The 25,615-nt window shown below is 45.8% G+C and overlaps 1 protein-coding gene across 1 annotated transcript in view; it reads left to right on the plus strand.

The window, feature by feature from the left end:
• The window catches only part of tbx21 (T-box transcription factor 21), a 48,637-nt gene that overhangs the window by 16,429 nt on the left and 6,593 nt on the right, over positions 1-25,615 (plus strand). The window contains exons 2-4 of the mRNA XM_038779637.1: positions 11,367-11,521; positions 20,140-20,261; positions 21,047-21,205. Of these exons, the coding sequence (XP_038635565.1) occupies positions 11,367-11,521; positions 20,140-20,261; positions 21,047-21,205 (436 nt within the window). The remainder of the gene's footprint in view (positions 1-11,366; positions 11,522-20,139; positions 20,262-21,046; positions 21,206-25,615) is intronic.

Consider the following 25,615-nt stretch of genomic DNA (forward strand, 5'->3'; position numbering starts at 1 on the left):
CTTTGCGCCAATATAAATGTCTTTTTCTATAGGAATATCAATTGCAACTCTGTATCCACAGCACATGACCAAAATTCTTATTAATGTCGGCTTAATATTTCCAAAGAATTGGACAAACTCACTTCTGTCAGAATCTATTTTGTTTACTTTCTATTTCACCAAGAATTGTTAATATCAAAACAAAGGGTTTTTTAAAGCTGAGATATTCAACAACAAAGAGTTTTCAGTTTTTAAAAACATTTCCAATGAAGGGGCAATTTAGCCTGGCCAATCTACCGACCTTCCCTGCGCATCTTTGGGTTGTGGGGGTGAGACCCACGCAGACATGGGGAGAATGCGCAAGCTCCACACAGACAGTGACCCGGGGTTGGGATCGAACCCGGGTTATCGGTGCCGTGAGGCAGCAGTGCTAACCACTGTGCCGCCCTGGTGTTTTCAGTTTTATCTAACAAAATAGGTGGAACCTTTCACCCTCAATCTGACCTGATGTCAGTTAGTACAAGTAATGGAAAATGCTCCAGAAATGTCAAATCTAATCATGGCCCAGCCCCACCCTCCATAGCTCTGTAATCTGCTCCAGCTCTATAACACTCTGAGAACTCCTCCAATTCCAACCTCTTGTATATTTTCAATCTCATCGTTCCATCATGGTGGCTGCCTTCAGCTGTCTATGTTTTTTTAAAATTTAGAGCGCCCAATTTCATTTTTTTCAATTAAGGGGCAATTTAGCGTGGCCAATCCACCTACCCTGCACATCTTTGGGTTGTGGGGGCGAAACCCACGCAAACACGGGGAGAATGTGCAAACTCCACACGAACAGTGACCCAGAGCCGGGATCGAACCTGGGACCTTGGCGCCGTGAGGCAGCAGCGCTATCCACTGAGCCACCGTGCTGCCCCTTCAGCTGTCTATGTTTTGCATTCCCCCTTTTAAACCTTCCTGCTTCTTCCTCAAGAGGCCTGTAAACAATTTGATCAATGGTTCTGCCAGCCCTCCTCTCTTTCGCTCAGCAGAAATATGTTAAGACAGTTGTGTTAGCAATTTTGGGGGGAGGGGTGGTGATTTGTAGCATTCAAGCTGCTATGTAAATGTAAGTTGTTGTTATGTTGTTGCAGAATGGTGTAGCAGGCTGATTCTTTTGGCTGGTAGAGCGTTCTCTGTTTCAGAGTATACTCATTTGATCATTCACCGTATAACTAGTTGATGGCTCAGAATTAACAGTTTAATTACTGTCTGCTTGTTGTCAGGAAAGAAATGTCCTCAGAAAGAGAAGGGAGAAACTGCCAACACAGTGGCACAGTGGTTAGCACTGCTGCCTCACAGTGATTCCAACCTTGGGTGACTGTCTGTGTGGCGCTAGCACGCTCTCCCCCTGTTTGCCTGGGTTTCCTCCGGGAGCTCCGGTTTCCTCCCAGAGTCCAAAGATGTGTAGGTTAGGTGGATTGACTTCTTACTGTCCAAAAACGTTCCTAGATCATAGAATTTACAGTGCAGAAGGAGGCCATTTGGCCCATTGATTATGCACCGACCCTTACAAAGAGCACCCTACTCAAGCCCACGTATCTAGCCTATCCCCGTAACCCAGTAACCCCCACTTTACCTTTTTGGACACTAAGGGCAATTTAGCATGGCCATTCTACCTAACCTGCACATCTTTGGACTGTGGTAGGAAACCGGAGCACCCGGAGGAAACCCATGCAGACACGGGGAGAACATGCAGACTCCGCACAGACAGTGACCCAAGCCGGGAATCGAACCTGGGACCCTGGAGCTGTGAAGCAACTGTGCTAACTACCGTGCTGCCCTTGTTGGTTGGGGTTGGGGGATAAGGTTGGGGCGTGGGCCTAGGTAGTGTGCTCTTTCAGAGTGTCAATGCAGACTCGATGGGCCAAATGGCTTCCATCTGTACTCTAGGGATTCTATAATTCTATTCTATGCACGCAGATTCTTTTCTGATGATGCTCACTGAGTTCAGAAAACACAAAATGTTTTATTTGCATGTGTGGTAGTAACGGGATTCTTTTTTGACATCTACTTTTTAAAAAATGGCAACTCATGAACAATATATAGTCAGGCATCCATTCACACACTTTTGTTAAAGAAGGAACTTGCATTTGTACAAGTTTAGGAAAAGCAAAATGCTTTATAACCAATGAAGTACTTTCTGAAATGTAAGCGTCTGAAATGTATAGTGTCAGGAACCATAGCAGGTGATTTCTGCACAGCAATATCCAATAAAACGCGGCAACAGAAGGGATTTGGACAGGCCCAGTGAGTGTGCATATGCATGGCAGATGCAGTATAATGTGGATAAATGTGAGGTTATCCAGTTCAGTCGCATAAATAGGAAGGCAGATTATTATTTGAATGGGCGTAAATTGAGAGAGATGGATACTCAGCGAGACCTTGGTGTCCTCGTGCATAAGTCTCTACAAATAAGCTCGCAGATACAGCAGGCAGTAAAGAAGTCAAATGGTATACTGGCCTTCATAGCGAGAGGATTTGAGTATAGAAATAGGAATGTTTTATTGCAATTGTGTGGGAGGCCACTCCCGGAGTATTGTGCAGTTTTGGTGTCCTTACCTGAGGAAGGATGTTCTTGCTATGGGGGAATGCAGCGAAGATTTACCAGGCTAATTCCTGATATGGCGGGACTGTCATATGAGGGGAGATTAAGTCAGTTACGATCTATTCATTGGAGTTTAGAAGAATGAGAGGGGATCTCATAGAAACCGATAACAGGTTCAATGCATTGAGTTCCTTGAACTCAACGCATTCTAGGCTCGGTTCGAACAGCTAACCAACAATCTGCTGTCGAGTGCCCCAGCAGCCCATAACGCACCCTACCCACCATCACAGCTTCCACAGATTGTGGTCTGTTGGTCAGAAAATCGAGGATCCAGTTGCAGAGTGGGGAGCCAAGTCCTAGGCTTTGGAGCTTTGATATGAGCTTGGCTGGGATTATGGTGTTGAAGGCGGAGCTGTAGTCAATAAATAGGAGTCTGATGTAGGAGTCCTGGTTGTCGAGATATTCTAGGGATGAGTGTAGGGCCAGGGAAATGGCATCTGCTGTGGACTGGTTGCGACGGTATGCGAATTGCAGTGGATCAAGGCAATCTGGGAGTATGGAGGCAATGCACTTCTTGATCAACCTCATTATGACTGAAGTCAGGACCACCGGACGGTAGTCATTGAGGCACATTGCCTGGTTCTTCTTTGGCACCGGTATGATGGTGGTCTTCTTGAAGCAGTTGGGGACCTCGGAGTGGAGTAGGGACAGGTTAAAGACGTCCGTGAACACCTCTGCCAGCTGGCCCGCGCGGGCTCCGAATGCACAACCAGGGATCCTGTCCGGGCCCGTCGCCTTCTGAGGGTTCACTTTCAGGAAGGCCGATCTGACAATAGCGCCGATACGTCCTCAGGAAACTAAGGAAATTTGGCATGTCCACATTAACCCATACCAACCTTTACAGATGTGATCTCATTGAATGGCGGAGCAGGCTCAAGGGGCCAGATGGCCTACTCCTGCTCCTAGTGCACCATAGAAAGCATCCTATCTGGCTGCATCTCAGCCTGGTATGGCAACTGTTTGGCCCAGGACCGCAAGAAACTTCAGAGAGTCGTGAACACCACCCAGTCCGTCACACAAACCTGCCTCCCATCCATTGACTCCATATACAGCTCCCACTGCCTGGGGAAAGCAGGCAGCATAATCAAAGACCCCTCCCACCCGGCTTACTCACTCTTCCAACTTCTTCCATCGGGCAGGAGATACAGAAGTCTGAGAACACGCACGAACAGACTCAAAAACAGCTTCTTCCCCGCTGTTACCAGACTCCTAAATGACCCTTTTATGGACTGACCTCATTAACACTACACCCTGTATGCTTCATCCGATGCCAGTGCTTATGTAGTTACATTGTATACCTTTTGTTTTATTCTCTTTCCTTCCCATGCACTTAATGATCTGTGAGTTGCTCGTAGAAAAATACTTTTCACTGTACCTCGGTACACGTGACAATAAACAAATCCAATCCAACAGAATTAGACAGGGGAAATTCAGAAAGAATGTTCCAGATGGTGGGACAGTCCAGAATTAGGGGTTATTGTTTAAGATAAGGGGTAAACCTTTTCAAAAATAAATTTAGAGTACCCAATTCTGTTTTTCCAATTAAGGGGCAATTTATCGTGGCCAATCCACCTACCCTGCACATCTTTGGGTTGGGGGGGCAAAACCCACGTAGACACGGGGAGAATGTGCAAACTCCACACGGACAGTGACCCAGAGCCGGGATCGAACCTGGGACCTCGGCGCTGTGAGGCAGCAGTGCTAACCACTGCACCACTGTGCTGCCCAGCGGTAAACCTTTTAAGACTGAGGTGAATCAAAGTTTCTTCACCCAGAGAGTGGTAAATCTGTGGAATTCACTACCACAGAAAGTAGTTGAGGTGAAAAAGAGGCTGGTTTAGCTCACTAGGGGCTGGTTTAGCTCACTCGGCTAAATCGCTGGCTTTTAAAGCACACCAAGCAGGCCAGGAGCACGGTTCGATTCCCGTACCAGCCTCCCCGGACAGGCACCGGAATGTGGCGACCAGGTGGCTTTTCACAGTAACTTCGTTGAAGTCTACTCGTGACAATAAACAATTTTCATTTCATTTCATTTTTCATATTGTGTGATTTCCAGAAGGAATTAGATATAGCTCTTGGGGCTAAAGGGATCAAAGGATATGGGGGGGGATCAGGGTATTGAACTTGATGATCAGCCATGATCATAATGAATGGCGCAGCAGGCCCGAAGGGCTAATTGGCCTCCTCCTGCTTCTATTTTCTATGTAGTGACTAGGCAATCATGTTTATTGATGTTGATTGAGGGATAAACTTTAGCCTAACCACTGGGGATAATTCCTTTGCTGTCCTTCAAATTAATGTCATGCATTCTTACATGTCTGCCTGAGAGAGTTGACAGGGTCTTGGTTTAAAGGAGCTCCCTTAGTATATAATACAGAAAGTACGTATTACTGAGTGCTGGGTGGAAGCATGGACTACCCAGTTTCTGGTACCTGTTATTGATATTTGGATTGTCTGTTGCAGAAGTGCTGACCTTTTCGTTTCAGTTGTCACCGTTCTTATTTTGATTGTGTTTACTGTAATTTCATGAGGTACCGTGCATTGTTGGATTGATGTTTTGTCTTTCTTGCAAACCATCTGGGAATATTGTTAAATGCTCTACTTTTGGTTTGAGTACTTGCTTTCAGGTAGGGAAGGCATATTCAGGGGATGGAATGAGGGGCAAACAGTGATTGGATGTGGATGTGATGATCTGAGAGGTGCAGGAAGCTGTGTGCTTTTGTTTTTGAACAACAGCTTGGGGAGCCTTTGGTTCCACATTGCTTTCTCCATGGCAATGCCTCAGCCAATCAGAGTTGACGTGCCAACCAATCAGCACCCTTTTCTCCTGCAATATAAATTGTTTGAAAGTTTAGGCAACAGGGATCTGTTTACAGCAATGCAGTCTGTTGGGATGCAAGCCAATGGATAGTGAAGGTAATGAGGATAAAATAAATCCTAGCATTTTTCTTTTGCAATAGTAATTAGTATTTATTCCAATTTAGTGTGAATGTTTGAATATTTAGATGGAATCTCAGACTGCAGTTTAGTCAACTGATTTCCAGTGTCGATTCAGAACTGCAGTGGCTTTTCAACAGACCAAAAGCAGCATAAAATTTGATGTTCCAGCGCTCATTATAATATAATAATAGTAACACATGAGCTTGGTAGCAGTCAATGTAGTTCTCCATGTTAATCCGGTGAACATCCATCTGGCAAAGGAAGAAACTGGAGCCAGTCTGTCTTCAACATATGTTTATTCACAGAACTGAGTATAATATAAGTGCAGACACCTTTCCCTTCCACACAGCTCCCCAAACAGATTCTTACATATCTGCCCTAACCTTTCCCCAATTAGTATCAGCTGCTCTTTATCACAACCCGAGCACAGACATAATTGTCGCAGCATTTGCAACGTTAACACTCCCAACATAAATAGCAATGGTCTAAGATGTTTTGTCGTCACTGTGTTTCATGTCCAAAAAAATAATGCAGTCTTCTTCCGGTGAATTCCTTTTATGTGATTGATTCCGCCTGCTTAGGCTTAGAGATGTCGTGTTGCATTTTCACTATCCTTCTGCATCATTGTGGTCTGACGTGCAACATGTTGACTTAAAAGTGTGGACCGTTCTTTAAACTGAAGCAAATTCAGCCTGTGAATTGTGATTCCTAATAGCAGTGGTTTTCTGTCGAGCAGTGCGTGACACATTCGGACGTCTCAGATAGTCCGTTGTGTCATATTATGTGTGTATGTGTGTGAAACATTGTGGAACAGATTGTCCAAATAGCTTTTACACAAACTTATTAACCAGTAAGTATGCTTTCAGATAAATTAGACTGGCTGTTCTCTTACCTGTGCTTGTTCTCTGCCGTTCCAATAAACGTGTATTTGATTTCCCCGCCAAATTACTTCAAAACAAAAGGTGATGTGGCCAAACAAAGTGGAAATGCCTCTCTATGTTTGACATAGCCGGAATGTGAAATATTCTTGAATCATGTATTCTCTATCCAATATATCCAACTTTTCTTTACAATGGAGAAAAAGGAAAGGGATCTCAGTGAGACACAGTATGTCGCCGTGCATTTCTGTAGCACCTTTCGCAACATCAGGATGTCCTGAAATGCTTTACAGGCTATTGAGTACCTCTGAGCGGAGGTCTTGTGGGGCAGTGGGTAACACCCCTGCCTCTGAGCCAGATGGGGTTTGAGTCCCACCCCAGGGCTTGATGGCCAAGGAAAGTGCATCCATAACATGATCCAACAGGTTGAGTGTCAACCTGAGAACCCTTCCAAAATACCCCAGCGGCTGGTGGTAAGAGCGGGGAGAGACTCCTGCTCGGCCATGCTTGATGTTGAGTGCCGCCCCCTCAAGCTGTAAGCCTCTGCAGACAGACTAGTGACCTGCTCTGCAAATTGCCAGCTATGGAAAGAGACAAAAGCCTGCCTTAGTGCACCACTAGGTGCAGGGAGAGAATTGGAATCAGAAGTACTTCAGAAATGCTGCATTAATATTGGAAATAAGGCAGTCAATTTGCACACAGCAAAGTTTCACAGGCAGAAATATGATCATTAATGACTGGATTATCTGTTATATTTAGTGATTTTGGTGCGGAATGAATGTTGGCCAAGGCATTAGACAGAAGTCCCGAACTATTCTTCCAATAGCATTATTTGATCTTTTACCAGAGAGGGCAGATGTGGTCCCAGATTCTTCCAAGAGATGGAACCTGTGACTGTCCGAGTCCTGCACTGCCGCCCTGTGCTCAAGCATCTGGAGAGGGCCTCGAAGCCTTTTTGACTCAGCGTCTCCTCTGGGTGGTTTGATGTGTCCCCATCCATGCCTCCTAGACTGATGTTGTCTGAACTTCCAATTAAAAATTTTTTTTTTAGAGTACCCAATTCATTTTTTCCAATTAAGGGGCAATTTAGCATGGCCAATCCACCTACCCTGCACATCTTTTGGGTTGTGGGGGCGAAACCCACGCAAACACGGGGAGAATGTGCAAACTCCACATGGACAGTGACCCAGAACCGGGATCGAACCTGGGACTTCGGCGCCCCGAGGCAGCAGGGCTAACCACTGTGCCACCGTGCTGCCCTGTCTCAACTTCAATTAACAGGCTGTTGAGAAAGAGGAGACTTGAGTCGCTGTGGAGTTAATTTTAAGCCCAATGTGTCAGCTATCCCGCTAGAACATGAACCTCACAGCTCCTCCTCCAACATGCGAGGTTTCAGATCACTGCGAGACTCGGTTTCATTGATGCTAATCGGAAGCCAGTAATGGAACTGGGCTGCAGTTTGCTCTCTCCACTGAGGCAGGTTTTACTGAGAGAGCATCACCCATGTGTTCCACTCCTTTTTCCTGCACACACCAGAGTGAGCAAGTCAGAACAATTTTTAAATCAATGAACCGTAGCAGGGTTTGTCGCCCTGTTATTCTGGATGTGGACTCTAGATATTACTGGTTTTCGACTCTTTTTAAAATAAGTTTTCCAAATGCTATTTATCCCAGAAAATAAATCCCGAGACATGTCACATGCCAAGGAGAAAGTTCTAATTCATAAAAATTGTATAATTGAGCCACAGCACTGACAACCGATGTTCCCTCTCCCCACACTACCCAGTTACCCTTATTAGCTACTGCACAAATTAGTCAGATCAGGATGGACCTCATAAATCACTATTGGATCCTGCTTCCCCAGAAGCATCTTGGCCCTGAACTCTTTCTCTAGTTTCTCTCCAATCTCCCTTCCACCTAAAAAAAATTTAAAGTAGCCAATTCCGTTTTTTCCAATTAAGGAGCACCCTAGTGTGGCAAGTTCACCTAGGACGGTACGTGGCGCAGTAGATAGCACTGGGACTGTGGCGCTGTGGACCCGGGTTCGAATCCTGGCCCTGGGTCACTGTCCGTGTGGAATTTGCACGTTCTTCCCGTGTCTACGCGGGTTTCACCCCACCAACCGAAAGATGTGCAGGTTAGGTGGATTGCCATGCTAAATTGCCCCTTAATTGGAATAAGTAAATAAATAATTGGGTACTCTAAATTTAAAAAACAAATCTACCTGCACTGCACATTTTTTTGGGTTGTAGGGGTGAGACCCACGCAGACATGGGGAGAATGTGTAAACTCCACATGGACAGTGACCCGGGGCCGGCATTGAACCCCGGTCCTCAGCGCCATGAGATAGCAGTGCTGCTGCGCCAATCTCACTTCCTTGCCCCCTTGGACGTCCTCGTCCATGAGACCCACCTCCTCTTCCTTCAACGCTATTCCTACTAAACCACTGACCACACAACACCCCTCCTGGGTCCCATTTTAGCCAATATTGTTAATATGCTCCATGTTGTCAATCCACTCTGCCACCATCTCCCCATCTCCAAAACAAATGCCTGTGCCACCCCTCCAGGGGCGACCTGAAGTCTCCAGGAATCGGAGATCAGTCTCCAGGGCACTGCAGCTTGCAACGCTGGAGTAAAATGATCAGGGCATTTAAAAAAGAATTCATTCTCTTTGAACATTTCTCTTTACTGGATGTAAAAGATATTGAGAGTGGGGGAAAAGAAGGCTGTTTGGCGGATAGTCGAGCATTATCCAATTAGGTAATGGGGTTTTTGCTAATTGACAGAGGTCCCAGGTTCGATCCCGGCTCTGGGTCACTGTCTGTGTGGAGTTTGCACATTCTCCCAGTGTTTGTGTGGGTTTCGCCCCCACAGCACAAATATGTACAGGGTAAGTGGATTGAACATGCTAAATTGCCCCTTAATTGGAAAAATGAATTGGGTACTGTAAATTATTTTTAAAAAAACGCTAGATTGGAGTGTTGGGCAGCTCATATGATGAAACCTCCAAGAATTCAATTAATCACAGTTGACAACCCTGCCTTGAGCACACCATCTTTTAAAAAAATAAATTTAGAGCGCCCAATTAATTTTTTCAATTTAAGGGGCAATTTAGCGTGGCCAATCCACCTACCCTGCACATCTTTGGGTTATGGGGGTGAAACCCACGCAGACACGGGGAGAATGTGCAAACTCCACACGGACAGTGACCCAGAGCCGGGATCGAACCTGGGACCTCGGTGCCGTGAGACAGCAGTGCTAACCACTGCGCCACCGTGCCGCCCCGAACACACCGTCTTTAACCACAATCCCATCAGTAGCCTCCCAAACCTCTCTCAAGTTTGTCCTTGAACCTCCCAAATACCCATCTTTCCCAGAACACCCATGTTTGAATCCCTCCGCTCAGGTTTCTGTCCCGGCCACAGTACCGAAGCAGCTAATTTCAACGTCACAAAATGACATACTATGTGACTGTGACAAAGGTAAACTCTTGCTTCTTGTCCTTGTCGAATGCTTGCAGCCTTTGACACGGGTTGACCACAACATCCCCCTCCAACATCTCTCCATTGACAAACTGCATTCACCTGCTTCTATCTGTATCTAATCGTAGCCAGAACATCCCTTGTGATGGTTTCTCCTCCTGCCCTTGCACCGTCACACCTGCTGTCCTCCAAGGATCTATCCTTGGGCCCCTCCTATTTCTCACCTCACTGGTAACCTGTCTTCATATCTTATGTCGCTCATTGCTATCTTTTATTTCCCGCTCCTGTGAAATTTCTTGGAACTTTTATTATGTTTTTAAAATTTTTTTTAGAGTACCCAATTATTTTGTCTCCAATTAAGGGGCAATTTAACGTGTTCAATCCACCAACCCTGCACATTTTTGGGTTGTGGGGGTGAAACCCACGCAGGCACGAGGAGAATGTGCAAACTCCACATGGACAGTGACCCAGGGCCGGGATTTGAACCTGGATGCTCAGCACTGCAGTCCCAGTGCTAACCACTGCGCCACATGCCACCCTGAACTTTTGTGATGTTAAAGTGCTGCAAAAACATAAATTGTCATTGCTTTATCCAAAGAGTTACTGATTTTCAGTTCTTATTCTTGTTTCAATTTCATAATAAATAATAGGTTGTGATATGAAAAAGTCCCTCTGACATTCTTTCTCTGATTTGCTGTTTTTCTGGTTCTTCAATTTTCCCTTCATGAATGAATTGATGTGGATGATTTCTGACATCTGAAAGTACTTCTTATGTACTTGGGGGGAAAAAAAACTAACACTCACTATTGTAATACTGGAATTGTAGCAGCAATTTGCACAACAGCTAGGTAGGTCCAACAAACATGTATCTATGAAATTGAACAGGGTATTGTAGCGATATTAGTTGTGAGGTATGTTTTGGGTCAGGACAAGCAGGCTGCTAAATTTATGATTAACTATTGTGCCCATTTAAAAAAATAATCATAAGATTATTGTGGGCATCACTGGCTTGGACATTTATTGCCCATCTCTAATTGCCCTTGCCAGGCTATTTCAGAGTTAACCACATCCCTGTGGGCCTGGAGTCACATGTAGGCCAGACCAGGTAAGGATGGCAGATTCCCCTCCCAGCAGTGAACCAGAAGGGTTTTTTTACAACACTGGTTTCATGGTCATCATTAGACTTTTAATTCCAGATTTTTACTGAATTCCAATTTCACTCGAAGCTGGGACTCTGCATTACTAGACCAGTGACAATACCGCGATGCCACTCGCTCCTTATCTGGAAATAGCAATCAGTAAAAAGTCAAAAGCTACTTTTCCCTCTCCAATCTGATTCTCGGCTGAATGGTAGAAAGTCGAGCAATTCATTTCTGTTTTTCTAATCCATGTGTGCAAAGTGTTGACCTTTTTCTTCCCCTCTTTTTTTTTTCCAGGCGGATGTTTCCTTTCCTGAGTTTTAACATCACTGGGCTGGAACCTACTGCTCATTATAATATTTATGTGGATGTTGTCCTGGCAGATCAGCATCATTGGAGGTACCAGGGAGGAAAGTGGGTGCAGTGTGGCAAAGCAGAAGGCAGTATGCAAGGTTAGTGTGGCCTGAGGCTAAAGGAGCGTGCACTCGTGTGAATACTGTACTAAAATGGTCTGCATTGTGTTTTAAATCACTCCACAAGGAAAGAGGCGCACTCTGTGGTTTGCAATGCGCAGTCCCCTGTGCACTGGTACATGTGTCGGGGTGAAAGTTCATCCCAGGATTGAACTGAAGTTGAGGCATGTTGAGACTGTTGGTATGGATGCTGGCACGTCAAACCACCCGGAGGCTGGTGCTAAGTGGCACAAAATGGAGAGTCTTTCTTCCGCAGCTCATAAAATGCAGCTCCAAATATTTAATTTCATTTAAGTCATTCAAACTGACCATCAGGCACTGTATATTTTTATTTTTTAAAATAAATTTAGAGTACCCAATTCATTTTTTTAAATTAAGGGGCAATTTAGCATGACCAATCCACCTACCCTGGACAGTGGACAGTGACCCGGACAGTGACTCAGAGCCGGGATTGAACCTGGGACCTCGGCGCCCTGAGGCAAATCAGGCACTGTATATAACAGGCAACTGATTTGATATGGCCCATATTAATACACTACTATTAGAAATTTCCAGATCGGGGTGGCACGGTGGCACAGTGGTTAGCACTGCTGCCTCACAGTGCCAGGGACCCGGGTTCAATTCCGACCACGGGTGACTGTGTGGAGTTTGCACAGTGCCCCGCGTCTATGTGGGTTTCCTCCGGGTGCTCTGGTTTTCTCCCACAGTCAGTTTAGGTGCAGGTTACATGAATTGGCCATGATAAACTGCCCCTTAGTGTCCAAAAGGTTAGATGAAGTTACAGGAAAAGATCCGAGGACGTGTCCCTGGGTGGGGTGCTCCTTCGGAGGGTCAGTGCGGACTCGATGGGCCAAATGGCCTCCTTCTGCACTGTTGAGATTCTAGGATTCTCTACCAAAAAAATAGTCTATGATTCTCATTGACAATACAAGACAGCAGATGCCAGATGTGTGCATGGACCCAGATATGTATATAATCCTGAAGCTGTAACTCTACAAGGTGAAAGCTGCTTTATCCCAGTGATTTTGCTCAGTATACTTCAATGTACTAGAACATAGAACATAGAACAGTACAGCACTCGATGCTGTGCCGAGCAATGATCACCCTACTCAAATCCACGTATCCACCCTATACCCGTAACCCAACAACCCCCCCCATAACCTTACTTTTTAGGACACTACAGGCAATTTAGCATGGCCAATCCACCTAACCCGCACATCTTTGGACTGTGGGAGGAAACCGGAGCACCCGGAGGAAACCCACGCACACACGGGGAGGATGTGCAGACTCCGCACAGACAGTGACCCAGCCGGGAACCGAACCTGGGACCCTGGAACTGTGAAGCATTGATGCTAACCACCATGCTACCGTGCTGCCCCAAACTAGTGTTGATACAGCAGAGAAAAAAACAAACACATGCCCCTATATCATACCAATGTCATGCCAATGGCTAATAGTGAGCATTCAATTTTACTGCTCGATAATTCACTAAGTCATCATTGAGCACTGGCCAACCTTTAGCAGTGCAGGGCAGCACGGTGGGGCAGTGGTTAGCATTGCTGCCTCACGGGGCAATGAGGTCCCAGGTTCGATCCCGGCTCTGGGTCACTGTCCGTGTGGAGTTTGCACATTCTCCCCGTGTTTGTGTGGGTTTCGCCCCCACAACCCAAAGATGTGCAGGGTAGGTGGATTGGCCACACTAAATTGCCCCTTAATTGGAAAAAATGAATTGGGTACTCTAAATTTATTTTTTTTAAAACTTTTAGCAGTACATTTAAAAGGCAAGGCTTGTCCCAAACAGAGTTTCCAAATATCAAACTACTTCCCATTCATTATAGTCTCAACTGGAGGTACAAAACTTTACAATCGCTCCCACTGGTAACAGGCCATTTTTTAAAGAGCAAAATGTGAATGCATAATGCTGTCGCAAACATGTGAAAGCTGCAAGTGAATTCTTTCTTTAAATTCACCGGAGAACCAAAATGATTCTCCCACCAAAGGCTGAGCACAGTACAGTTGGGAAAGATGATTTAGAAATTCAGATAACTGGGACAGGAATTCCCTTTTCCTGAAAAGAGAAACATGTTGCTGAAGCTTTTGGCTTTGCACTCTTCAGGACAAACACAGGAATACCAAATTTCAAACAGTCACTACAATTTATTCCACAAATGTGGATAAAGCTTCAGGAAAATGTCTCTTTTCAGCATTATTCCAAAGTCTGTAGTACCAAGACTGTTTGTATAACTCCCATTCATTTTGGATGGGGTTTCAATGGAGGATAAAGCACGTTGAGTGGAATTGGAAGAGCGAGGAGCCAAAACAATGGCTTTATGGAACCCTTAAATGCTGAGAGATAGAGAAGGAAAGGGTAGTTTCAGTGATCAGGGCCAAGATGGCTCGGCCATCAATAATGGAGAGGAGGGAGATGGGGATATGGAAGTGTACAAGGTTTTAAAGCCCAGGTCACTATCTAGCATCTCATTGGGTTTGGTTATGGCGATTGGCACAATTAAAAAGTCAAATGGCAATCCTTCCTAGATCTGATATGAAGTATGAACATTTGTCCAAAACAGGGGGAGAAAGTTGTCCTGCATTTCACTAAGAAAAGGGAGAAAATAATTTAAAAGAAAACTAATCCCACTTTAGAATTAGAATTACCATTGAATTTCCTGTCTTTCTTTGTGTTATTCTCTGATCGAGTCAGAAATCAGAGATTTCACCCACACAATATGGACCTCCCTGTCTTTGACACACAGAACTATATTCTACATTTCTTGTTTCACATACTCCAAATGCAGCTTACATGTATTCCCATGATTGTCGCTGTGCATTGTATTGTATGTCCTGGGCTTACTTTCCTTCTCAGATTAAAAATTCATTCATGCCAAGCACATCAATAATTTGGATAAGTTCCAGACAGCACAATATCCACTCATGTCAGTTGCAATCATGTTTGATACATGAGATGTTCGTTTTGGAGCTCTGACGGTGGGTATTTCTCAGTCATTTATCTCCTCTCCCCCAGGCCTTATTGGGGTACAGTTCTACATGCCCAGCCCATCTGTACCTTACGAATAGCCAATGCTTACGGCTGTGTGAACCGTGAGAGCACTTGGCCACTTGGGGTACATCAGCACATCCTGATTCTCACTTGATATTCAGACACAGACATTCCAAAAGGATCACTATCCAAATGAGCAGAAAACCTGCCGCCTGTTCTGTCCTGGCTATGAGCATGTAACTCAATCGATTGGAGATTCAATCTAGCAGTTCCCTGATCGGTATGTGAGAAAGGAAATACTTGCATGTATATCATACCTTTCACAACCACCGGGTTTTGTTATGGCAAATAAAGTGGGCGGGCTGTGGCACGCCCCCGTGATTCTCCGTCTCGCCAGCCGGCCAATGGGGTTTCCCAATGTGGGCAGCCCCACGCCATGGGAAGCCCCGGCTGCCGGAGTGCAACGGAAAATCCCGACAGCGGAGAATCCAACCCAGTGTGTTTGAAGTATAGTCACTGTTGCAATGAAGGAAATATGGCACCCATGTGTGTGCTGCAAACTGTCATATCTATTTTTCAAAGAGTCGGTTAAGAAAAGAAAGAATGGAAATTGCTTATTGTCACAAGTAGGCTTCAAATGAAGTTACTGTGAAAAGCTCCTAGTCGCCACATTCCAGCACCTGTTCAGGGAGGCTGGTACGGGAATCGAACCGTGCTGCTGGCCTGGTCTGCTTTTAAAGCCAGTGATTTAGCCCAGTGTGCCAAACCAGCCCCTGGGTTGAATAAAGGATGAATATTGGCCACGGTATCAGGGATTACTGCCTGCTCTTCTCTGAAATAGTGGTATGGGATCTCTTGTGAGCTTAGTTTAACTGGCAAGTCACCGAAATGACAGCAGGCCAGATTCTCCGGCCTTCCCGTGGCAGGTGGCGGACGGCCTGCTGTTGGCCGGTGGCGGGGTCTTTTGGTCCCGCTGATGTCAATGGGATTTCCAATTGAATCCACCCCAATGCTGCCAGGAAACCTGCGACAGGGGTGCGCCATTGGCACGGCCAGAAGATCTGGCCAGTGTGAACAGCCGGACAATCTCACCCAGCAACTGCAAAAGTGCCCACCAGCATTGTCTTTTTCTTCTTTTTTTCAATTAAGGGGCAATTTAAGCACGGCCAATCCACCTACCCTGCACGTCTTTGGTTTATGGGGATGAGACCCACGCAGACATGGGGGGAATGTGTAAACTCAACATGGACACGACCCAGGGTTGGGATTGAACCTGGGTCCTCAGCACTGTGCCACCGTGCTGCCCGCCACCAGTCTTGTCAATACTGGGGTTATTGGGGTTAATACTCTTGAGACAAGAGTGCGACAAACTGCATCACCGCTGACCGTTGCTGGCCATAAATACACACAGCAAAGGGGACAGAGGGTGTGCGGGGTCGACTGAATGAGGGAATTTCAAACATTCTCATTCCTGTGAAGTAGTAGAGAAAGGGATTTGTAGAATATTTTGTCCCTGGGGATTTTAGTTCTGCAATGATAGTGGTAAAAAGATCAAGAGTTGTCCGAATTACGCTGAATGCATTATTATACAGCCTCTGATTACTTAAAGGTCCAGCTATCCAACCATTTCTGTATCGATACAAAGCAGCTTTGGGATCAAAACTAGTTTAAAGTGGCAGTTAGCTTTCGAGCTGCTCGTACTAGCCTGGTGGTTCATTTCTACTCATACTAGCCTGGTTGGGTAGCACGGTAGCATTGTGGTTAACACAATTGTTTCACAGCTCATGGGGTCCCATGAGCTTAATTGGGTCCCAGGTTCGATTCCTGTCTTGGGTCACTGTCTGTGCAGAGTCTACACATTCTCCCCGTATCTGCGTGGGTTTCCTCCAGGTGCTCCTGTTTCCTCCCACAGTCCAAAGATGTGCAGGTTAGGTGGATTGGCTGTGCTAAATTGCCTAGTGTCCAAAATTGTCCTTAGTGTTGGGTGGGTTCATGGGGATAGGGTGGAGGTGTGGGCCTTGGGTAGGGTGCTCTTTCCAAGAGCCGGTGCAGACTTGATGGGCCGAATGGCCTCCTTCTGCACTGTAAATTTTATTCTATGATTTCAACCCATTACCACAGCAGCATGACATGAGTGTTGCCAACAGTTTGCCAGGGGGAATAACAAAATCCAAATTGGAAATCACCCGTTCACAGTGACAGTGAATTCTTTGCTGTTGGAAGCAATCCCATAAACATAGTGATGACCTTCAGAAGGCTTTTTCCCCGAGTGCATCCTCGACTATTGATTTTTTTCTGCAATTAAGGGGCAATTTAGCGTGGCCAATCCACCTAACCCTGCACATCTTTGGGTTGTGGGGGTGAGACCCACGCAGACACGGGGAGAACGTGCAAACTCCACACGGACAGCGACCTGGGGACGGGATCGAATCCGGGTTCTCAGCGCCGTGCGGCAGCAGTGCTAACCACTGTGCAACCATGTCGCCCTCAACCTGCTGCATAAAAAGATTTTCATGACTGCTCCTATTATTTTTTGGCCATCACATTAAATGCCCTGGCTTACTTTTCTCAGAACTCACCATCCTTTTGGATGTCTATCAGATCCCTTCTTTACTTTGGTGAAAACAGTTCCAGTTTTACGCATCGCTCCTCACTGTTTAAGCCTCCCATCGCTGGTACCATTCTTTGAAGGGGCTGGTTAGCACAGTGGACTAAACAACTGGCTTGTAATGCAGCACAAGGCCAGCAGTGTGGGTTCAATTCCTGCCCTGGCCTCCCTGAACAGGTGCCAGAATGTGGCGTCTAGGGGCTTTTCACAGTAACTTCAAAGAGGTGGAACATGCAGCGTGGGCTGAATGGCCTCTACTGAGCCATTCAATGATTTGCTGTAAACTTGATTCCAACAATGGTTCATGTAGGTGTGAAATTACATTTAATTTTGTACTCTGTGCCTCTTACTTGTGAAACCCTGGATTGCATTGGTGTCTTTTAAAAATAGCTTTCGGTGACTTGTCCTCTCATTTGTAAAGAGGGAATTGCACAGTTCTGTTGTGGCCAAATCTCCCCTGCAGTATACATAAGCTACCCTGTTCTGGCATCAAGGTTGGCTGCTGTCAGCAGAGGAGTCATACAATGCTGCTTAAGATCACATTCCCTCATCTTAATGACTTGTTAATGGCTACATTAACAGCCGTTCATCTGTGCATTAACAAATGAGCTGATCATATTGGCTTTTGTTTAAGTGAGAAGATATGTCATGGCTTAATTTACAGTTCTTAAGGTTCCATTTACAAAATGACTGGGAACTTTGCACCCGCCTGTAACAAATCAAGTTTCCATTGTAAATCTGTGGCATCTGGAGAATTAAGACTGATGGTCCACTCAGGTAGTTGGATAATTTGCTGCTACTGATTTGTGCAAGGCCATTCCAATTCCTGAACAAAAAGAGGTCCTAATTTTTAAAACATGCTGGGGAGGCTAGCACTGCGAGATTGTACTGGCTAATGAAAGACAAACAGTTTGGTAGCAGTGATATGGTTGGACTCAAGAAACATGGACAATCCCAGAAAATGTAAATGAAAGTAAACCAACAAGTCAGGACTATAACATTGCGCGGGGGCGGGGGGGTGGGGGGGGGCGGTGCCCAGGAGCTGGATGCCAGAGCTTGTGGGGCGACACGTTGCCCTGGGGTTGGTAGAGTTTCTATTCTAACACACAGACACTTGTTAATGCTGCTCCTAATGACCCAGTCTGTTAAAAAGCAAATATATGGATCCACCCCAATCTATTGCAGTATAACTGGGGTTCTCCGCACTTTCAGATATTTAGACAAGCTGTTTCCATGACTCATGGATTTTCCGTCAGTGATCCGCTCTCTCTGCAGCCATGGCATGGTAATATTTTCCAGCCAAATCGTCATACTGTAACAACCTAGTGTTACAGCAGCTGTCTCCCGACAGTTTCTGCGCAAGATTCCCAATGCCTTCATTGGTTAACATTCCTGCGATTTAACGCCTTCAGTATTCAGGCTGACCTGAGTACGTAGCCTCCTGATGGCAAGGTTTTAAGAAACTCAAATATCGGGAAAATGCACAAAATCTTTTGCCCTCTGCGTGACGTCAATTTGGATGTTTTTCTCTATCCTTTACCCAGGTTCACTGGAGGAAATTGTTACATTCCCGATTGCTCCCACAGCTGAGGTCCAACACAGAATAGGAAAACGTAATTAGCTTTCTGTCTGAATGGATCAGTTCCACGGTGCACCCTGGATTTACCAGTTAAGCCACTGAGGGTTCTATTTATGGCACTATCAATTTCCTGATTGGAAATGGTCTGCATATTAGTTAGACTAATAAATGTTGGGAATGGGAAACCAGCGTGTGCCTAGGAATCTGAGGTTTCCATTTGGAGGCACTTGTGGAGGTGCTGAGAAAACCTCAGCACCCCTGTTCTGGCTTGGTGCTTTCATACAGCAACAACGCTGGGATTGGGGACTCGACTGGAAGCCAGTGCAAGCCGCCACTTATTTATCATCCGGCCCCAAAATGTGCAGCTTGTTTTAGCGAACGTTGTCCTTTGGGCTACAAATTGAGAAGAAGCAGAGGTCACACTGCCAGCTTCGGTTACATTGGTAGCACACTTGCCTCTGGATTCGAAGGTTATGGTTTGAAGTCCCACTCCAAGCACCTAATGCATGGTGATTCTCCTCTGTGCAGTATTAGGGGAGTGTTGCACTGTCAGAGGTGCTGTCTTTCAGGTGTGATGTAGACTGAAGCCCCCCCCCCCCGTTGAATGATCCATTGGCACAGTTGGAAGAAGAACTGGGCAGTTTAGCCTGACACCAGGACTAACAATCATCCTGCAACTAACATCACTTAACAGAAAAGCAACCTGATCTGGCCGTTATCAAATTGCTGTCTGCGGGAGCTAGCTGTGCATAAATTGACTGCTGTGTTTTCCTACATCACAATAGCGACTGAATATCAGAAGCACTACATTACAATGTCTTGCGGAATTTGCTGAGTAGGCTTTGACAGCCTGCAAGTAGCAGAGTTGACTCAGATGCTTGGGGTCTTCACCCGTCAAGCTGTGATGTACAAGTAAACTTGCTGGGATTTGATAATCCTAGAGAGCAGGGAGTCTTTTTTTAATCTAAATAAATAAAATAAATAAGTTTGCAGCCAGCTGTAGAAGATCCAGACAGTGGGAGCCAGTCTGGGCCACAGCAGGGTATAGAGTGACTCAGTCTAAAGGTCAACGGGCCACTTTTATGCACCGTCTTTAAGAAACCCAGTTCAGTGTCATGTTAGTCAGCATCTCGTTTCCACGTCTCAGCCAACAACTAAAATTGCAGTAACACGCTACAGCATTTAGCACCAGTTCCAATTGCCCACCTTTGTTGCAAGTAAGTGCTTGTTAACTTTTTTTTACTGTGCTAACGCTCTTTCTTAGAAACACTAGTGACTCATTTAAAATTCTGCTGAAGTGCAGCGTGCATTCTATCTGTAGTGATTCATCAGTTCCTCACGGAGTCCGGTTGAAAATCTGCCTGTTTGTAGACTGGCTTTGTGATTTGACCACAATCATTCCATTGTAGGCAACCGAACGTATGTCCACCCAGACTCGCCGAACACAGGGGCCCACTGGATGCGGCAGGAAATCTCCTTTGGCAAACTCAAGCTGACCAACAATAAAGGAGCATCCAACAACGTCACTCAGGTAAGCCAAGGGAATGCACTCCCAACAATGCCCCACCCCACCCCGGCCTCCACCACTCCACCTCCTGGTGTACTCTGGCTGCAATAGGATTGCCAACCATCTGGGTTTGGCCTGGGGGTCTACAGGAATTGAAGATCAAAGTCTTGACTCGACCCGGAATTAAGGATGGACATTTGGCCAACGCTGGAGACCCGAGAGGGTGTTTGACAGGCAGAAAGTTAGAGAACTGCCCCTGAGAGGTGTTAAATGAAAGGATTTGTTCAATGGTTTAGCTAAAGTGTCAAAATCTCATTGTGTAAGACACATGTCAATGGAGAAATTAAGCATCGTGGGCATGCAATGAGACCCAGGACATCGGGTGTCAAACTGGAAACAGGCAATAATGTTCTCCTTCAACACCCCCACTCTATACAGCAACCCTCCCCCTCCCCCTCCCCAACCCCCGACCACCACCACCAGCCCCTCTTTCCAGAACGCACCTGTGTGAGCTGCCTTATGTTGGATCAGCCAGAATTGTCAGCCCTTCTATCAAGTGGCACCCTCAGCTCATCAGATGTGGGCCAAGGTCACCCCTACGTGTCACGTGAGTGGCTTGCCATGCTTCTTCATGCATGGTTCCACTGGTGCCTGGCGTACTCATCAACCTGACCACGACGCGTGAATCTAATGAGAATCAGCAGGGCATTTGAGTCTTGGCATTAGAATGCTAAGGTGGTGTTTCATGTAAGTAGGCGTCATTGCAATGTCTTTCTGTATTCTCACTGCTTCCTGTGATTCTATTGCAGATGATTGTGTTGCAATCCCTACACAAGTACCAGCCTCGCCTCCACATCGTGGAGGTGAAGGAGGACGGCACTGAAGACCCATACCTCACGACAAAAATACAAGCCTTCATATTCCCCGAAACACAATTCATCGCCGTTACTGCCTACCAGAACGCAGACGTGAGTTCTCAGCAATAAACGGTTCAGACATTTTTTGGCCAGCCAACATTATTTGAGAGTGAGGGAGTGGGACGTGACACATATAAGAACATAAGAACATAAGAACTAGGAGCAGGAGTAGGCCATCTGGCCCCTCGAGCTTGCTCCGCCATTCAATGAGATCATGGCTGATCTTTTGTGGACTCAGCTCCACTTTCCGGCCCGAACACCATAACCCTTAATCCCTTTATTCTTCAAAAAACTATCTATCTTTACCTTAAAAACATGTAATGAAGGAGCCTCAACTGCTTCACTGGGCAAGGAATTCCATAGATTCACAACCCTTTGGGTGAAGAAGTTCCTCCTAAACTCAGTTCTAAATCTACTTCCCCTTATTTTGAGGCTATGCCCCCTAGTTCTGCTGTCACCCGCCAGTGGAAACAACCTGCCCGCATCTATCCTATCTATTCCCTTCATAATTTTAAATGTTTCTATAAGATCCCCCCTCATCCTTCTAAATTCCAACGAGTACAGTCCCAGTCTACCCAACCTCTCCTCATAATCCAACCCCTTCAGCTCTGGGATTAACCTAGTGAATCTCCTCTGCACACCCTCCAGCGCCAGTACGTCCTTTCTCAAGTAAGGAGACCAAAACTGAACACAATACTCCAGGTGTGGCCGCACTAACACCTTATACAATTGCAACATAACCTCCCTAGTCTTAAACTCCATCCCTCTAGCAATGAAGGACAAAATTCCATTTGCCTTCTTAATCACCTGTTGCACCTGTAAACCAACCTTCTGTGACTCATGCACTAGCACACCCAAGTCTCTCTGAACAGCGGCATGCTTTAATATTTTATCGTTTAAATAATAATCCCGTTTGCTGTTATTCCTACCAAAATGGATAACCTCACATTTGTCAACATTGTATTCCATCTGCCAGACCTGAGCCCATTCACTTAACCTATCCAAATCCCTCTGCAGACTTCCAGTATCCTCTGCACTTTTCACTTTACCACTCATCTTAGTGTCATCTGCAAACTTGGACACATTGCCCTTGGTCCCCAACTCCAAATCATCAATGTAAATTGTGAACAATTGTGGGCCCAACACGGATCCCTGAGGGACACCACTAGCTACTGATTGCCAACCAGAGAAACACCCATTTATCCCAACTCTTTGCTTTCTATTAATTAACCAATCCTCTATCCATGCTACTACTTTACCCTTAATGCCATGCATCTTTATCTTATGCAGCAACCTTTTGTGTGGCACCTTGTCAAAGGCTTTCTGGAAATCCAGATATACCACATCCATCGGCTCCCCGTTATCTACTGCACTGGTAATGTCCTCAAAAAATTCCACTAAATTAGTTAGGCACGACCTGCCTTTTACGAACCCATGCTGCGTCTGCCCAATGGGACAATTTCTATCCAGATGCCTCGCAATTTCTTCCTTGATGATAGATTCCAGCATCTTCCCTATTACCGAAGTTAAACTCACTGGCCTATAATTTCCTGCTTTCTGCCTACCTCCTTTTTTAAACAGTGGCGTCACGTTTGCTAATTTCCAATCCACCGGGACCACCCCAGAGTCTAGTGAATTTCGGTAAATTATCACTAGTGCATCTGCAATTTCCCTAGCCATCTCTTTTAGCACTCTGGGATGCATTCCATCAGGGCCAGGAGACTTGTCTACCTTTAGTCCCATTAGCTTGCCCATCACTCCCTCCTTAGTGATAACAATCGTCTCAAGGTCCTCACCTGTCATAGCCTCATTTCTATCAGTCACTGGCATGTTATTTGTGTCTTCCACTGTGAAGACCGACCCAAAAAACCTGTTCAGTTCCTCAGCCATTTCCTCATTTCCCATTATTAAAACTCCCTTCTCATCCTCTAAAGGACCAATATTTACCTTAGCCACTCTTTTTTGTCTTATATATTTGTAAAAACTTTTACTGTCTGTTTTTATATTCTGAGCAAGTTTACTCTCATACTCTATCTTACTCTTCTTTATAGCTTTTTTAGTAGCTTTCTGTTGCCCCCTAAAGATTTCCCAGTCCTCTAGTCTCCCACCAATCTTTGCCACTTTATATGCTTTTTCCTTCAATTTGATACTCTCCCTTATTTCCTTAGATATCCACGGTCGATTTTCCCTCTTTCTTCCGTCCTTCCTTTTTGTTGGTATAAACCTTTGCTGAGCACTGTGAAAAATCGCTTGGAAGGTTCTCCACTGTTCCTCAACTGTTCCACCATAAAGTCTTAGCTCCCAGTCTACCTTAGCTAGTTCTTCTCTCATCCCCTTGTAATCTCCTTTGTTTAAACACAAAACACTAGTATTTGATTTTACTTTCTCACCCTCCATCTGTATTTTAAATTCCACCATATTGTGATCGCTCCTTCCGAGAGGATCCCTAACTATGAGATCATGAATCAATCCTGTCTCATTACACAGGACAAGATCTAGGACCGCTTGTTCCCTCGTAGGTTCCATTACATACTGTTCTAGGAAACTATCGCGGATACATTCTATAAACTCCTCCTCACGGTTGCCTTGACCGACCTGGTTAAACCAATCGACATGTAGATTAAAATCCCCCATGATAACTGCCGTACCATTTCTACATGCATCAGTTATTTCTTTGTTTATTGCCTGCCCCACCATCTCGTTACTATTTGGTGGCCGATAGACTACTCCTATCAGTGACTTTTTCGCCTTACTATTCCTGATTTCCACCCAAATGGATTCAACCTTATCCTCCATAGCACCGATGTCATCCCTTACTATTGCCCGGATGTCATCCTTAAATAACAGAGCAACACCACCTCCCTTACCATCCACTCTGTCCTTCCGAATAGTTTGATACCCTCGGATATTTAACTCCCAGTCGTGACCATCCTTTAACCATGTTTCAGTAATGGCCACTAAATCATAGTCCTTCACGATGATTTGTGCCACCAACTCATTAACTTTATTCCGAATACTACGAGCATTCAGGTAAAGTACACTTATGTTGGTTTTTTTACCTCTGTTTTGAATCTTAACATCTCCAGTTTTATTCCTTTTGTTATTACTGGGCCTATTCACTGTCCTCCCCTCAGTCACTGTACCTTGTACTGTCGCCCTTATGGATTTCTGACTATGTCTTCTCTGCCTTGCACTTTTCCCCTTACTTCCTTTTGTTTCTGTCCCTGTTTTACTACCTTCCAACTTCCAGCATTGGTTCCCATCCCCCTGCCACATTAGTTTAAACCCTCCCCAACAGCTCTAGAAAAAACCCCCCCTAGGGCATCGGTTCCAGTCCTGCCCAAGTGCAGACCGTCCGGTTTGTACTGGTCCCACCTCCCCCAGAACCGGTCCCAATGCCCCAGGAATTTGAATCCCTCCCTCTTGCACCATCTCTCGAGCCACGCATTCATCCTATCTATCCTGACATTCCTACTCTGACTAGCTCGTGGCACTGGTAGCAATCCTGAGATTATTACCTTTGAGGTCCTACTTTTTAGTTTAACTCCTAACTCCCTGAATTCCGCTTGTAGGACCTCATCCCGTTTTTTACCTATATCGTTGGTGCCTATGTGCACCACGACAGCTGGCTGTTCACCCTCCCCCCCTAGAATGTCCTGCAGCCACTCCGAGACATCCTTGACCCTTGCACCAGGGAGGCAACATACCATCCTGGCGTCTCGATTGCGTCCACAGAACCGCCTGTCTATTCCCCTTACGATCGAGTCCCCTATCACTATAGCCCTGCCATTTTTCTTCCTGCCCTGCTGTGCAGCAGAGCCAGCCACGGTGCCATGAACCTGGCTGCTGCTGCCTTCCCCTGGTGAGCCATCTCCCTCAACAGTATCCAAAGCGGTATATCTGTTTTGCAGGGAGATGACCGCAGGGGACACCTGCACTGCCTTCCTACTCTTGCTCTTTCTTTTGGTCACCCATTTTCTATCTCCCTCAGTAACCTTCACCTGCGGTGTGACCAACTCGCTAAACGTGCTATCCACGACCTCCTCAGCATCGCGGATGCTCCAAAGTGAGTCCATCCGCAGCTCCAGAGCCGTCAAGCGGTCTAACAAGAGCTGCAACTGAACACACTTCTTGCACGTGAAGGAGCCAGGGACAGTGGACGTGTCCCTGAGCTCCCACATCGCACACGAGGAGCATGACACGGGTCTGGGATCTCCTGCCATGTCTTAAACCCTTGGTAAACTTAAACAACTACAATTTCAAAATAAAAATAAGTAAATTAGACAATGAAAAGAAAAAAAGAGCTCTCTGTCTGTCTTTTCTACAGTCACTTACCAGGGTTAAAGAGCACCTCCTCACACTCTGCACCGAATTACCTCACTGCACCAAATTACCAAATTTCAATTCTCCACTCTGTACGAGTCTCACTCCGGATGAGTCTCACTCCGGATGAGTCTCCTG

The sequence above is a fragment of the Scyliorhinus canicula genome, chromosome 19, assembly GCF_902713615.1.
Source record: "Scyliorhinus canicula chromosome 19, sScyCan1.1, whole genome shotgun sequence".
NCBI lineage: Eukaryota > Metazoa > Chordata > Chondrichthyes > Carcharhiniformes > Scyliorhinidae > Scyliorhinus > Scyliorhinus canicula.